The 17247-nt window shown below is 33.5% G+C and overlaps 1 protein-coding gene and 1 pseudogene across 1 annotated transcript; both read left to right on the forward strand.

The window, feature by feature from the left end:
- The first annotated feature begins 723 nt into the window (after positions 1–723).
- Positions 724–4907, forward strand: LOC138857515 (odorant receptor 7a-like; annotated as a pseudogene).
- Positions 4908–9446: 4539 nt separating this feature from the next.
- LOC106626234 (odorant receptor 7a) lies at positions 9447–12504 on the forward strand. Its single transcript, XM_036371558.2, has 3 exons — positions 9447–10534; positions 11821–12178; positions 12238–12504. The coding sequence occupies exons 1-3, from the start codon at positions 9771–9773 to the stop codon at positions 12322–12324; spliced, it is 1209 nt and encodes a 402-aa protein (XP_036227451.2). The 5' UTR covers positions 9447–9770; the 3' UTR covers positions 12325–12504.
- The last annotated feature ends 4743 nt before the right edge of the window (positions 12505–17247 follow it).

Consider the following 17247-nt stretch of genomic DNA (forward strand, 5'->3'; position numbering starts at 1 on the left):
CTTATTATTGTATTTTCTTTATTTCCTGTTCTAGTTCTAACTGATTTAAAATAAGCCGAATTGTTGCATACGAATTTTGGGTTCCGGTTGCGCAGACTTTCTTCACTATGGAACCACTTACAGGTTGGTTGAAAAGTTTCTGCGCTCGAAGTAATAAAATATTGTTTTTGTACGAAATGTATTTTTTTATTCAATATAATCTCGCTTAACTTCAATAGATTTATTCCAATGATCCTCCAATAATTTTGTATAATTGTCATCCTTCTTCATTCGACGAAAAACGCTTTCAACGAAGGAATTGTTTCAGGTTTCTGAAGAGCTGCTAGCCGCTGGAAGCCAAATCGGGTGAATACGGTGGATGCTCAAGCAATTCGTACTTTAATTCGTTCAATTTTGTCATTGCTTAAACATCTTTGTGAGTAGGTGCATTGTCTCGGTTAAAAATTGTTTTTTTGTGCTGCAAACCAGGGAAATTTCTCACGAATTTTTTTAACCAGCTGATCCAAAAGGCTGCAATAATAATCAGAGTTGATTATTTTACCTTTCTGCAGATAATCAATCAACAAAATTCCTTTTGCATCCCAAAAAACTAATGCCATAACCTTCTTTGCACATTGTTGTGACTTCACCTGCTTTGGACTTGAACAACCAGCTTCATTCAACTGTAAACGTTCTTGTTTTAATTTAGGATCATGGTAGTAGATCCAAGTCCCGTCCATAGCTATGGATATAACTATAGTTATAAAACGACACAAGAAGTCGGTTTTGTTCCGCTTAAACGCTCCAAGTTATGCCGAGAACATGTGCGGTACTAACTTTCCAAACAACTCTTTGATATGTAATTTTCCATGTAAAATATTAGTTATTCGTTCGTCTGAGATGCCTATGGCATTAGCAATTTCACGCTTGTCGAACTTGGATCTTCTCTAACAATGTAATGAACTTGCTCAATGATTTCAGGTGTAGCTGCGGTTTTTGGTGGTCCTTCGCGTGGATCGTCTTTAAGCCTAGTACGACCACGTTTAAATTCACCAGCCCGAAATTCAAAGGTACGTTTTGAAGGTGAGGACTCTCTATACACTTCTAACAATTGCGCATAAAATTCCTTTGCTTTTAAAACTTTTCATCTAAAAAAAATACTCTAACACGTCAACTTAAAATGGCTTGTAAACAAAGAATTATTTAACAGAATGACTTGTAACTTTGCATGTGTTCTCACGACAGATGTATTAACTTGAGAAAAAAAATTTCTTGGTGACCACTATTTACTTTTCAACCAACCTGCACTTCGGACACATTTGGTTTAAGTTATGTATGGGGTTCCTTTGCTCGTTTTAATAAAAATACACCGACTTCTTATAAACTTTAGCTCCTATTAGGGCTTCAATTCAACTTCATTTTCGTTGAAGTTTTGAAATTTGTTATTAACGATATCAACTTATCAACTCAATCCAGCTGCAGTATAGTATAAGTAACTCATTTCAGCTGCTGTACAAGTATTATCGAAACTTCAATTTTTTTGTGGTATTATCGTTTATAATTGTGCCTATGCAGTTGACTAAAATATTAAACCTTTCGAATAATTTAATTTGGAAAAATATTAATAGAAAATTCAAAAGAGCTTAATAAACTATTTATTAAAAACATTTTGAAAATTCTCCCGAACAGTCATTTTGTTCAAATACATATAAAAAACGAGAAAAAACGTTGAATTCGATCGCACCAAAACCAAAAAATAAGGGCAGTTCGCGTATATATAGATGTCTAAATTATTTATATGTTTACTTCATAGGACCTCCGACCCTTCCCAATGAAGTATATAAAACGTCGTAGCAAACTTAATAGCGAGTGTTATTTTACACGTGCGGTTTTCAATGAGGCAATACTTTTTTCGGAGATAATCTTTTCGACTTATTTTCAGTTTTTTTTTGCCAGTTTATAATGAACAGACTTACTTCGGAACAACGTTTGCAAATCGTGCTAATTTATTACCAAAATAATGGTTCTGTTCGCGCGGTGCATTGGGCGCTACGTACAATTTTCGGTCAAGGTAATCGCCCAGCAGTGTTGGTATTTCGAGCAAACATGGAGCGGTTCAACACTACGTTTACCCTACTAGATAACGATGTACAGGGCGCACTCAAGACGCTATTCTTGCTGTGGAGCAGAGTATCGAAGAAGACTCGAATGAGTTCATCCGTTATTGCGCACAACAATTAGAGCTGTGCCCCTCCACTTTATTGATAATTTAGTGGCTTAAAAAATCCAACTCGTTCAAGAATTGAAGTCGCACGACTATCAAGCACGCCGTTGGCTCGGTGAATGTGCCCAAAACGAGATGGTGACCTAAGTGCTTAAACTCGCCGATTTATTTTATGGTTGCTGCAAGCATGACTTCAAGACGACTGAGTCATTTGTATTTTTGTTCCGTAGTTGGACTGCATTTGGTTTTATTTCAAAACAAGAAAAAACGTAACTTAACGATTGCACCGAAGCTATAATACCCTTTACAAATACAAAAGGTGCCTTACAAGAACTTGAATCCGATTATTTAGTTTGTATGGCTGCTATATGCTATAGTAGACCGATATCGGCCATTCCGACAAATGAGCAGCTTCTTATTGAAAAAAGGTCTGGTGCTAACTTTCAGATCGATATTTTAAAAACTGAGGGACTAGTTTCTGTACACAAGGCTAAACCGACATAGCTCATCATGCTGATCATTTATAAATATATATATTTTAAAGGGTTTCCGACGTTTACTTTTGGGTGTTCGAGTCGAACTTAATATGCCCTGTTCAGATTATAAATACCGAAACGTGTTGTTGACATCATACATCAGGTTATTTGTTAGTGCTGCATATTCACCTGTCCTATTTGGTGTTTTGGATTAGGAGTAATAGAAACTATGGACGATTTGCCCATAACACTCGCACTCCCTAATTTGGGAGTCGCTATTAATTATACAGCATTGCCGATGAAATCTGTTCTTTTTAAGGTCAATATGAATTGATTGTATGACGTCGATTTGATTTTCTAACGATTGGATATACGTTATCAGACGTCCAAAGAAAAGATGTGAATCAGAAATTCGGTTATAAATCTTTGTTGTTCTATTGGTTTCACGATATTTCATGTGGATTGGTATGGCTTTTCGCAAATGAATATCCACATGGCAATAAATTTTCTTTCACTGATTGGCTGCCAGAAGGAAATTTTAGATATTGGCCTATTTATATAAATAGTATTCGTAAACATATCAGACTCTTGGCGCAGACTTCTGAGCGAATTGGGCTTAAATTCTCCTTAAAGTAATCAGCAGAAATTGTAAGGAATTAGTCGACTGCATCGTTGGACATCAGGAAATACTTGTGTGAATATCGGTTGATTTAAAAAAAAAACTCTATGTTTGTTCTGATTAGCCTTTTCTCAAAATTCTCATTCCTTCAATCAGCTAACTTCAAATATAAATAACATATTGTATATATACAAGTACTCTATTTTTTTTGCTGATTTTCGAACTCTAAAGGATTTCTGATACTGTTAGGTCGGTCCTTTCCTTTACAAAGTTCTTTTAGTTAACCGCATTAGTATTTAGCTATTTAACGATCAAGGTGAATGCGATAATATATTTCATATCTGTCATTTGGTAGACCGTTTCTGTTATCAAGCTTCGATGCTCGAGTCACATTGCATTAAATTATTTGAGGCAATTTTCCATTGTAACTGGTTGGCTTTGGATAAACGTTGTCGCAAACTGATCATCTATTTCATGCTACGGTATATATGTATACCTTAATAAAAGAAATCGGTTTTGGAGACACAGTAAAGGATCACCTGGATTAAAAGTGAAAGTTTAGTAATTCGAATCCTTAGAGGAAGCGAGAAAGTAAGTATGTTACTCACGAAACAACACAAGAAAGCACAAGACAATTTTGTAGGGATATCTATTGCACTGTAGTGACACAGTGAGGTAGTGTGCACATTTCTTGAAGTGCAGATATAACATTAAAATTGTACACTAGTAAAATTTTTGGAATAAGGAATCTTCACAACGTCGTTAGTACGTTTGTTGCTGATTTGTCTTATCCATTGGAAGATTTGCTAGACGGGCACTTTTTAAATTTTGTTTGGAAAAGATGATCATATTACACTAGATATGTCAATTAGATGGCGAATTTTTGGTAGCAATAATAGTGGCGCGTCAGCTGCTTCGTGTCTTTATTTTTATTTTAACCTGAGTTTTGAATTTGAAAATAAACTTTTCTAGAACTATCACAAATTAAATATTAAACATATAACATTGGAAAATTGCTTAAGGTACACAGATATGTACACTAAATATTTGATCAATTGACTTAGATTCGAATGAAAAATTAAAAGTCCGGAAAGAAATTTTGTAGAATGAAGAACGGAACCGTGATGCGATTGACGAACAAAGATTCCTCCTTCATTACGTCTTCATGATCACACACAGCACACAGAAAAAAGTAATTTGTTTATAGAAAACATGTGATGGAATCGCAACATCACACGCAGTCTATTAGGACTAAAGCCACTATACATATGTTAGATATAACATTTAACGGCGCACAACACCAATTTAGTTGGATGGAGATTTAGGTGATTACGCAATCTTGTCACCTAAACCTTTTCTCGAAGGTTTGAACTTAGGTGACCATATTTGTCCCTGCACAATCCGGGTCGTTTATTTTTAGTCATCGGTTTTTTCCATATTATAATTCCTTGAAGATCGCGACATATTATATAATAGGTGAAAGAGTAACACAGTTTTATTTAATTCATTCTTTTTTTTTTAATTTCTAAGCCCGGGACGCTTAACTCGGAATCCAGACTGTCCGGGGATGAATGGTCAGCTAAGTTTAAACAGAGAAGTTAATGAATAATTGTAAACTTATTTCAGTTATATTAGACCCGTGCCAAATTAAAACACGCCTTAAAGCATTAAAAATGGTTTCTGATTATCCATAAGCAGATTCTCATACGGTCCGAGACTTAAAACCCAGCAACATAATCAAAATGTACAAATCAACACTCAAATGTACGTTCAAGGGTATAACCATTTACAATCTATATATGATCTTTTATTAAAGTTACTATACCAACTATAACTGAGTCAATATTTATGAAAACTCCTGAGCGACTAAGGCCAAAAATTTAAAATCTCTCTAAAAACTATCATATATAAGAAGTAAGGAAGGGCTAAGTTTTGGTGTAACTGAACATTTTATGTTCTCCCAATTCGCAAGGATCAAAGGCGGGAAATCTGGTACTTTCAGATGTTGCTAGTATTCATATTAAACTAGGAATTATCCTGATTTCATCCAATTTAGGCAAGCGAATTTTTTCTCTGTAATTAGAAAGAGATTTTTTCTAAATTTCATTAAGATTTCTTAAATATTGACCAATAGATGGCCAAGGGAAGTATTGACCCGATTTCGAGGGCACTATTTGTTCAAATTTTTATTCTGATAAGTTCATTGGTGTTTGTTTGTATACTGTAAAGTGAAAAATAAGTTGAAATATAAAAGATTGTTATATAGGAAGCAGGCGTGGTTGTTAATCGATTTCGCATGTTTTCAGAATATATGAAAATTGGTCAAGTAGTTTCTGAGATATAGGATTTCAACTAAAAGTAGGCGGTGCCACGCCCGTAGACAAATTTTTACAACTGTCCTTATAAAACCCTTCCCTATCATCCTGATTGTGAAATATAATGCTTGCGACTATTATGTTTTCGTTTAATGGCGTTTTGTGGGCGTGGCAATAGTCCGATCCCATCTCTTGGTATTGCACCCTTAGTTGTTAAGGAAAATATGTAATAAGTTTGATCAAGACATCTCAATTTTTACTCAAGTTATCGCTTGCACGGACAGACGGTATTCACCCAGATTTCAACTCGTCTCGTCATTTATATACGTACTATATATTATATTATGACTCCATATCTATCTCGATTAGCTTTAGGCGATATAAACAATCGTTATGTGAACAAAATTAATGCACTCTGTGCAACATGTTGTGAGAGTATTAAAATTACCAACAGATAGCCGACTCTAGCACAATTGTCGTGCGGTGAATAAGAATATGCTGTTATTCTTCTGTCTAATCACACCAGAAGTGTCTTTTAATACGGCGCCTAAGTCAACTGGAAACAAAAATAAACACGTTGAAATGTCTCTTATTTGGCTCATTTTTAGTGCGTTTTACTGCAGGGTACACACCATGCTACAGCCTGTGTGTAAAATTGTTCAATTGTTGCCAATATGGTGTGATTTCAGCAATTACAATTTGTGATTAATATTTTATTGCATAATTGGTCAAATTTGATATTAAGTTATATAATATTAATTATTGTCAAGGTTGTTTTATATTTACTATTAACACATGCTTGTTTGCCACGTAGTTTGTAACACCAGAACAGAAGGAAACGTCGACGGCCCCAAATTATACTCATTGTATACATATAAATTATATATAGCTGTCTACTAGAAATTTGCTACTGGTGACGGTTTAGATAAATATGATGATCCTATGAATTGGAATCTCAGAGATGATTGTGTTCAATTTTATAGTTTCTAGCAATAGCAGGAATTATCCAAAAGTATCTCGAAAAAAAGTTGGATTGCACTGCCTCTCATAATTTTTTATTGTAAAATTAAAAAAACAAATTAATTTTAAAATAATTATCTTTCATTAAATCATAAGTTATATACGGAAATAGTATTCAAAACTTTGAAATATGGAAAGCTTTGCACAACATTCTTGAGATATTGTACATTCAGAATTAAAAAAATATATATATAAATACAAATTCAAAATAAGAACTTTATAACTTTACCCGCTTTCCACAAGCATTTCGGTACAACAATCGAAAGATAGCAGCCCTAAGGCAACAAATAAATACCACCAGAAGGTTTTTAACGCTATTTCCGAACTTTTCTAAGATAAGCGATTGTATGATTAACAATGGGTTTTCAATTACATTTACAAAGAAAAGTTTAACCAACGACTGTGGCGCTACGACAGCCAAATCCAATTGTTACGTTTCAAGTACCCGGCTTTCGTGAACAAGATGGCAACTATATTTGTCAGCAGAAATGATAAAAAAATTAATTGAGAATTTGGAATAAAAATTAAATTGTTAAGACCGGCAACTCGTGGGTTATGCACCATGATTACACACTGATAAATACCAAATTTTTCAAACAAAAGTATGGTAATACAAATTTCATCCAACAACCACAGAGTTTAGCGAATATGCATGTCCGTCTGAAATTGGTATGAAATTGTGGACACCTTCTTTTCACATCAAGAAGCTACTCATTTATACAACTGATCGCTGAAACTCAAGTCCTTGTATGGAAAACTCTTTTATTTGTTAAGGTATCTTCACAAAATTTGGCATAGATTATTTTGAAAAACATCGCTATAATCTATCGCATATATTGTTCAGATCGGATTACTATAACTTACAGCTGCCATTCAAAAAGAACGATTCAAATCAGATATTTTTATAGACTTGTATGCTATATTTAATCTTGTGAAGGGTATTATAGATCCTGTGCAGCCGAAGTTAACATTTTATCATTTTTTTAAAGTGTTGGGACGAATATATGCTCGTTTAATATTTAGTAGTTGGCTTTGAATATCCGTGCCACAAATCGATCATCTATTTCATGCAACGCGGAAGAGATCTACTTCACCACAATCGGTAAATATGAAAGTTAACCTGGTTTATACAGTTAATGTTGGATTCGTTCTGCTTAAAGATCGCAAAATTTTCATCTACATAATTTGTAAATCTTCATTAATGAAATGTGTTTTGGACAGACATCAAAGTATCGATCAGCGCAAAGTAAACATTTTAATAACCAAGTACCTCAGAAAAAATGAAAAAGACCTTAAAAATAACCTAAATAGAGGTTGCATGAATATAATTGAAAACAAGTAAGGAAGAGCCAATTTTGGGTGCAACCGAACATTTTATACTCTTGCAACTGGCAATCTTCAAAAATGTAGTGAAAGGGTTCGACTTCATTGTTCAACGAAATCGTGAAATGACAGTAAAGTCATCCTCAAATGAAATATATATGATTTAAACTCTACCGAAGAGGCTAATATTTTAATATATTGAGTTGATGTGAAACACGTCAACTAAAGGATCGAAATTCATTTTATTAGGGATATGAGATTTAGTCCAATACCAATTGATTTATATTTTAGGTTTTTACATAAATGTGGGCGTCGTCACGCCCATCGTCCAATTTCGAAAGTGGCTCCAACAAATCTCTCTTGTATCATTGAATTTAGTGTCTCGCGTGCATTTAATTATTGATTTTTTTAGTAGTTAACAAAATCGTTATATGCAGAGATGGCGGAGTTATAATCCGATTTCCATTTTACACTGTTGGTAAGGGTTTTTAAAGGAGTTATCCTAAGCGAATTTGGTTGTAGAAACATGTTGCAAGAGTATGAAAATTATAACTTACAGAAGCTCCTTCGCTATGCAGTTACCAGCCAAGTTACAGTTGGGATTTCGTTAATGAACAATTTTCTATCAGAAGTAAAGGTTCTTCGTTATTTAATATATTTTTTTTTTTACAAATTTCTATAAAGTGTTGAAAACAAGTACAACTTCCAATTCCAGAGAGCATGAATATAAAGATAATGTTATTATTTTGTGTTGCAGTGTCGTGTCAGTAATTCCTGAATCTGATTCGAGAAGTACACAGGCCTTTCGCAATACATGCAACCCAAGCATTTGAAGCAAATTATCGATTTCGCTTAATATTTTAATATATTTATTTGTTGAGAAAATCATGCGTATGTTATAATAATTAATTTGACAATGGGAAATATTTTCTGATACGAATAAGGGTTCATTTGTTTATAATAATTTCACACGAATTAGAATATTTTATTTCATATATCAATTAAACATGCAGGGAAGTGTTAAATTGCCAGATTCACACCACATTGGCGACCAGTGCGAAAATTTATATGAAGACATACTTACACATATGTACATATAATATAATATTGTATTTACGCTGTAGTGAAATGCACTACTATCGCCCTGAGGTTACTGGTATAATCAGAATCACTTGTAGTTGGCATTCGTTTCCTTTTCCACACAAACTATTAATTTTGAGGTCTAAGGATCGCTTTGTATAAGACATTTCTATGAATATCGACTGATTGGTATTTTCTGATCAATACAAATTCTTAAAAGGAAGTAATTTTTCAGCTGAAATATATACACTTGGGTTTACAGTTCAACAATCATACGTACTACATACGTATACAATCGTACATATCTGCCAGCAATTAAATAATATATTGAGACTTTATAGACATTTTAGGTCAATTGAACTGCAAACCTAAACACAGAAGAAATTTGTAATCAAAGCTTTTAGACGTGTTTCCGTAAAGTGCGGACTTCAACTTTTATAGTTTGTGAGAGATAACCATTTTAAATATTTACAATTTTGTACTGGATTAAATAAAATTGTTGCGCATATGTCAAAAAAATAAGAGAAGAATAGTAGACATCAGCACTTGTTCTTCAAAACTTCGAAGAAATAAAGGAAGACCTCAGTACACAAAGAGATTAAGCAAATTTTTTGACCAAAAACGTGTGTCAAATTTAAGATTTCGCATAAGAAAAAGCAATTAATAGGACAGAAGAAATTTTATTTACCTGCTCGGTATAGATATTACTTTGAGCGCCCGAAGGAAGAATCGATATGCGCAAAATCGCCGATTTATTTTATGGTCGAGGCAAGGATGACTTTGAGACGACTGAATCATTTGTACTTTTGTCTCGTGGTTGGACTACAGCTGGTTTTTTACCAAGAAAACCGAAACGAATTATTAACATAATTCATCAGCTTATTTGTTGGAGTTGTATACTTAGCTGTCCTTATCTCTTTTTTTCTGGAGTGGCAAAAACTATGAGCTCTTTACCGATAACAATCGTACTTTCGCATTTTGGTGTCGCTATTAATAGTATTGTATTTCCTTTGAAAGCTGTTTATATTAAAGCCAATATCGATCATTTGCATGACACCGGAAAGATTTTTAAGGCTTTGGATAGACGTTACCAGAGACCGCAAGATCAGATGCAAATCAGAAACTCGGTTAAGATTTGCACACAGATATTTGTTATTTTTTGCATTGTCTATTGGTTGTACGGTACATCAAGCTGGTTGGTAGCGCTTTGCATACATGAATATCCTCATGGCAATTATTTGCCGTTCGTTGATTGGCTGCCAGAATCAAATTTGAGATTTTGGCTTCACTTCATCTTTGAGGTAGCCCTCCTATATGAATTGCTGCAAATGAGTTTGACAATGGACTCATTTCCAGCTTTATATATACGTTCTATTCGCACGCATATCAATCTCTTGACAGATCGTGTGAGTCGTTTGGGCTTAGATCCCGATTTAAGTGATCAGCAGAATTATGAGGAATTGGTCGATTGCATCGTTTCGCATCAGGAATTGCTGCAGTGAGTATCGTTTAATTTATCAATTCAATAAGTAAGGAAGGGGAAAGTTCGGAGGTAACCGAACATTTTATGCTCTAGCAATTTGCAACGATTAGAGTCGGAAAAATATTTCAACCAAAGATTTAGAAATCATTTTATTATGGATATGAGGTTAAGACGAAGATCTAGACCAATTTTATTTACATTCAGCGTTGATGTCATTAAAATATCACACATTTTGACCAACGTAAACGATTTAAGGTCAGCTGTAGAGTTAGAAATCGGGTATCGGGAACTTCTGAACGGAGCATTAACTACTTAAGCTACTTTTTTCGATAATGTCTTTGGCTCTCAATTTAAAACTGTATACATAGTTATTTCATATGAAATTTAAGATTGTAGTATATGGGAACTAGGCGTGGTTGTCCGATAACGCCCATTTTCCTAATATAACATAATAATATCAAGATAATGTTATGAACCGAATTTGGTTGAAATTGGTCAAGTTGTTCTTGCGATATAGGTTTTCCTCTAAGTATGGGCGGTGCCAAGCTCATTGTCCGATTCTTACACCGAGTACTACTACTGTATTTTTTTACAGAGTTATCGAATCTTTAGTAGTTTTCAACATAACCGTTGTATAGACTTGTTCTCAGTCTGGTTGATCCGCTTTGGTGTTTTTGATATATATATATTAAACTTATTAGAAGATGGGTTGACGCCCACATTTGCAGCGAACCTAAAGTTCTTTATGGTTTTCGCTCATTGGCCTTTTGTGCAAAATATCTCAATACTTAGTCAAGTTATCGCTGACAAGAACAGATGGACTCGTCATTCTGATCAGTGATATATATAGATATATAACTCAATATATATTTCGTTGTTACAAACAACCGTTAGGTGAACAAAACTTTTTTACTCTGTTGTAACATGTTGTGAATAAAATTAAATTTTAAACCGATTTTAGCTTACCTTCTGTCCTTTGGGTTTTAATCCATTGGTCTTACTCTGTAATCTAATATAAAACCTAAAACTTTGCGAACTGGTCGAGTGACCTAGGAGATGAAGCGCTTGTATGGAATTACAACGAAATTCCCTTTTCCAAAGTCCTTTTTCCAAAGGCCTAAGTGATCGCTTCATTTCTTTAATGCTAGTGCAATTTATTTGCTTACTATCTATTCAAGTTTGTTGGATCCAAATGTTATCGGATTTTTTTTTTATTCCGAAAAGAAAATTCACTCTATTTTTCTTGATTATCCACACATTTAATATATACATAATTTATTTGAATTGCTTCAACTCTAAAGGATTTCCAAAACCGTTGGCAAGATCCTTTCTCTCACCACTTTCTTTCAGTTTACTATATACGCAATTATCCTCTGCGTGTGTATGCTCAACATGTTCGTATTTGGCGACGCATCAACCAAGGTGATCACGTTGGTTTATCTCTTACCTGTATTTTGGCAGACTCTTCCCACCTGCTACCAAGCATCGATGCTCGAGGCTGACAGCGCTAAATTACCTCTAGCAATATTCCATTGTAACTGGTTGGCTTTGGATAAACGTTGCCACAAGTTGATCATTTATTTCATGCAACGCACACAGGAGGACATCTGCTTTACAGCAGTCAAATTATTTGTAATTAATTTGAGAACCAATTTGTCGGTAAGTAACAACGTTAGCTTTGTTTTATAAAGTTAATTTTGGATTCGTTCTCATTCAAGATCGCCAAGTTTTCGTTTACTTTGTATACCTTTATAAATGAAATGGGATTTGGAGAGACATTAAAGGATCGACTGGAGCAAAAGTAAATGTTTTGGAAAGGACCTACAAAAAAAAACTAAAGCAGAAATGGCACAGCAACAATACCACTTATCGAAAAAAACATACTTAGCTTACGATATTATTTTAAAACACTAGACAACTTTGTTGTAATCTTTCTTTGCACTGTAGCGATGCTTAAATAAACAATAAACTAGGTGCACTACAAAGGAATGTTGTTTTTGTGGCATTCTTGTTGAGAAGTTCTAATTGTGGAGTCGAGGTAGTTAGACCGAAATATATGCTGCATTTAAGGCCGCGAATTATATAGGTAAATAATATTTCATTCTTTACATACCTACGACCTAGTTTGTAATTACAGACTATAAAACTTCCAAATCATTGTCTAACCATACAAGTGTTCTTAAAATGGCCTTTTATATTCTCTTACAATTTGAAATAAAATTTTGGCTTATAGAACCGTGGATATTTAGACTTTAGCTAATTTACTAGTTTTCAATTTAAAATGATGTTTATGAGCTCTAGGTAAATCATGTATCGAAATTGGATATCTCAGACATTAAATGAGATAGTTAAATGGAAAATTTTTTATTCAACACTCAATTCTTGGTCCTTGTAGGTTATTTAGTGTTATATCGGCAGTTATAATTGTTGTTATAAGGTTTTTAGTATTGGTGAGCTAGCTTTATAGAAAAGAGTTAGGTAAATACTTGCATATATTAGTAATTAGTGTTTCTCATTTAACGATTTGACATTTTCCGGGTATTAATAAAGTCTGAAACCCCAAATAATGGTAATGTGATAAAAGGCGGATACATTAATATTAATGGAGTCTATTTTAAAAAATAACATACAACACATTTATTTATTTAATACTTTTTATTTCCGTTTTGGTTTTACTCGTTATGCTAGTATATCATATGTATCATGCTCACCTAACATAATAAGGATTGTTAAATGAAGCAAATACATCATTTCAGAATATGAAAGGTTTTAAAAGGTTTAATATGGCCTATCGAGCTACCACGGCTTTTAGAAAATTACTTTTTTATAAATCTGTTACCCGAAACAAGGGTCACTTGAAAAAAATGTTTTTACTTCGACTAAACCATCTCTCTCTTTAAAGAGCTAGAACGAATATTTTTCAACCCGTAACCGAACATTTTATACTATTACAACTGACTCACATACCACCATCAATATACAATATAAGGAGTAAAGTCAGCTGAATGTTCGAAAATCCTGATATCAGCTATGTAGGGGCTAGGGCAAGTATTCAAACGATTTAATTCATTTTAGGTTAACTGGTGCACCGTTATTAGAAAAACACGCTCTTTCATTTTTATTAAGATGACTCACATATTGCTTGCATTACTTGTCAAATTTTTTTGAAATCGGTCAAGTAGATCCCAAGATATGGGTTTTCCCCTAACTGTGGGAGGTGCCATACCCATTGTCCAATTTTTGTATTGGCTCCTCTAAAGCTTATATGTACCATCTTATACGTAAATTTCAAACTCACTGACTTTTTTATTTAATGAGTTATCGTACTTTTAGTAGCTTTAATCAAAACCGCTATTTGGGCAGTGGGCGAGGTACACTGGTACTATAACTTTATTGGTTTAAGAGATATGCATATTAAACTTATTAGGCGGCGGTACCACGCCCACTTAAATAAAATTTAAACTGCAGATGCCCCTCCCTAATGTGATCCTGTATACCAAATAAGTGTGTGGAGCTTAGTAATGGCAATTTATTTGTTTTCGATTAATGGTGTTTTATAAGCGTCGCAGGGATCCGATTACGCCCATCTACAATACCAAAGGCTTATGATGCCAAGAAACATGTGTACCTAATTTCATAAAAATATCTTAATTTTTACTCAAGTTACAGCTTGCACGAACGGACGCGTCTCTTCATCCTGATCATTTGAGCCTATAGTATCTAACTGGATTAGTTTTGGGTGCTACAAACAACGGTTAGATGAACAATACTGTTATACTATGTAGCAACCTGTTAGGAGTATAAAAAGGGACGTAGCAGGGGCCGGATAGAGCTATTATAATAATATAATATACATCTATATTATTTGCCTTTTACTTTTTAAAAACCTCGGCTGGGATTACCTTCAGTACTTTCAACGAATTTTGTTTTTTTTTTGGTTTCGTCTCGTTTTTGGAGCGCCATTCCCTAGATTGTTGGAATTGTCGTAACCCGTAATAATGCTTTTACAGAATGTATGGTCCTCAGCTACGTTGTCGAGCCTCTCCTTTGCAAGCATTGACATGGCTGATACCGGTTTTGAGTCAAACCATAAGATATGGTGAGATCTTCTACCATCTCTCTCCTGTCAACACCCCGATTTTCAAGTACTGTTTCTTTAACTTTTTCGATGTTAACGTCGTTAACAGAGGTGGATGGACGACTGGCACTTAAATGCTTTGGGGCACCCAAATACTTGTGTTATTTAAAAAGTAGCCTTACTGAAATACTTCTGCAGCATTTTCCACGACTCATTGTGGTATAGTGTGATTTGGTTCCAAAAATTAATAAGATCGGTTTTATGATCCTATAATCATACGAGTATGTATGTTTGAAATATTTTCGTTGATTAACAAGCTATTTTTGAATTAATGTCATCAAACAATGCAAATAGATTGAATATATTGTAGTAATATTTAATAAATTCAATAAACCAAATGGAGTAAAATCAAATATTTTGCTAAAGCAAAAACTTCCCTCAGAGGATTAAGAGTCTTCTTAATAAATACTATTTCTTTTTTTTACTATTTTATATAATTTAACTAGAATTTGTTTCAATTCAATTTAAATATTTTATGAAAACTCCTAGATATATATGACTTTTGATTTATGAAAATTTTCTGAGAAAGTTTTCCGACAACGGATTCTATTAAGATTTTCTGAATGGTTGCGTCGTTCGTATTACGGTCATATTAGAATAATTCCTCAACTTGCAATCTTTGATATTGCCATATTGCAAACCATTTTAAAACGGACTAAACTCATTTTTATACCCTGAACAAGGTATATTAAGTTTTCAACCAACCCAAACGGTAACGTTGGAGGGAGTGTCAAAAATAATGAGTGTATTTTTTTCCGGTTCGTACTCTGAAATATTCGTTGATAGACACCTCTCAGAAAAACTTAATTAATTGTAACGGGAAGGTCGTCCGCCTAACGGCTTTCTATTTTTTCTTATTATCAGATAGAAAATTTCATATCTCGCTTCCAACTACTTGAAAAAATATTTCGTTTCATAGATTTTGTAGGAAATGGAATGGTCTAATAAATGGTACCTTATGGTTTTCGGTTAGGTTAAACGATAATAACGGTTGAAGTTTGACTATTTTTAAGGCAAATTTAATTTTTTCTTTTGAATTTTATAACTCAATGAAAGGAAACCATTTTAAATTGCAAAGTTCATAGTCTTGAAGGAAATTTTCTGCTCTACAAAAATAGAAAGCCGTTAGGCGGATAAACTTCCCGTTAGAGCTCATATTTGGAGAGCCTTTCTTAGAGGTGTCTATCAACCAATTTTTCAGAGTACGAAGCGAAAAAAGACTTTCGACTTTTTGACTCAACCTAGTATATATAAATGATCAACGTGACCAGCTAAATCGAATTGGCCACGCCCATCTGTCCGTCTGTCTGTCTGTATATATACGAACTAGATAGTTTTTGAGATATCGATCTGAAATTTTGCACACGTCCTCTTCTCATTAAGAAGCTACTTATTTGTCGAAACCGTCAAACAAACTGACCGATCCAAACAAAGTGCTTGTATTGAAAACTTATTTATTTGACAAGATATCATTAAATTTAGCATAGAGTATTGTCCAAGGCAACGCTACAATCTCCGAGAAAAGTGGCCGGTTTTGATATTTAATTATACATACTTGTATAGTTGTTAAAAGAAATGTATCTGTAAAGGGTATTACAGCTTCGGCGCAACCGACGTTAACATTTTTTCTTGTTTTCGACCGAATACGCTGTAATAATTAGTTAATAATTTAAATAAAAGGTCAAAAATTGCTTCAAAAATTATTTTTTTTGGACCCATTGAGGTTCTCTTACCATAATCTCGTTCCATAACATAGGATATCTAGATTCTCAAGTTAATTAAAGAATTTGGAAAAATCTGGCAAGCCCGCAAGAATATTTAATATTAGAAAAAATTTTCTAAAACCTTTTTACTTAAAAGGTCATTTAGTTAAGGTATCAACGCTGTTGATTTAAAATTTTCGAATGTGTGACAACCCCAGTACTATTTGATACTACTATCTTTCTTAAACCATTTTAGCTAAACACCTCTTTTATTTTAAAACAAAAAAACACTTAACATATCAATTGTGTTAAATTATTTAAAAATACTTATTAAAGCAGGTGGAATCCTCGTAGCTTTTTTCGATTCCCAAGCCTATTTATATATTTTCTTACTCAATGTGTACTTAAATTTATTATTTAGGTTACTACCTATCTTTAAAATGTTGGCAACCTTCTACAAAAACTCTTTTCGTATAACCTTATGAGTTCAATTATATATTTCATTGAACACTACTGTATTTCCGTACATGAATTTATAAGTTTAACTCTTCACTATAATACTGTTGAGTATCCTTCCCGTTAAACCAGCATGACGCATTGTCAAATCGAAGGACGAAAAATTCGTTCCGTATTTGTTTGTCATATATTTAAAATTTATTTTGTGTATTTGTGTAAGTAAACACTCTTGAGAAATCTTCTTTGTATTTACGTAATCAAATATCGGAGAAAAATATGAAGTTATGAGTATTCGTTTAAGTAACATTTTATTTAAGTTACTCACCTCTCAGTTGTTCAATAACAACAATAAACCATGGCACACACAATTTTATGTTATTAATTTTTTTCGATTTTTATTTTTTTTACATATCTTTTATTTTCACTATCTC

Source organism: Bactrocera oleae, chromosome 5, assembly GCF_042242935.1.
Source record: "Bactrocera oleae isolate idBacOlea1 chromosome 5, idBacOlea1, whole genome shotgun sequence".
Classification (NCBI taxonomy): domain Eukaryota; kingdom Metazoa; phylum Arthropoda; class Insecta; order Diptera; family Tephritidae; genus Bactrocera; species Bactrocera oleae.

Excerpts from the sequence above, each read along its gene's own strand:
- LOC106626234 (XM_036371558.2), top strand. The coding sequence starts at position 9,771 with ATGCGCAAAATCGCCGATTTATTTTATGGTCGAGGCAAGGATGACTTT. Across the intron at positions 10,535-11,820 it reads TCGCATCAGGAATTGCTGCA|GATTTCCAAAACCGTTGGCA; the intron begins GTGAGTATCGTT and ends TCAACTCTAAAG. Across the intron at positions 12,179-12,237 it reads ATTTGAGAACCAATTTGTCG|ATCGCCAAGTTTTCGTTTAC; the intron begins GTAAGTAACAAC and ends TTCTCATTCAAG.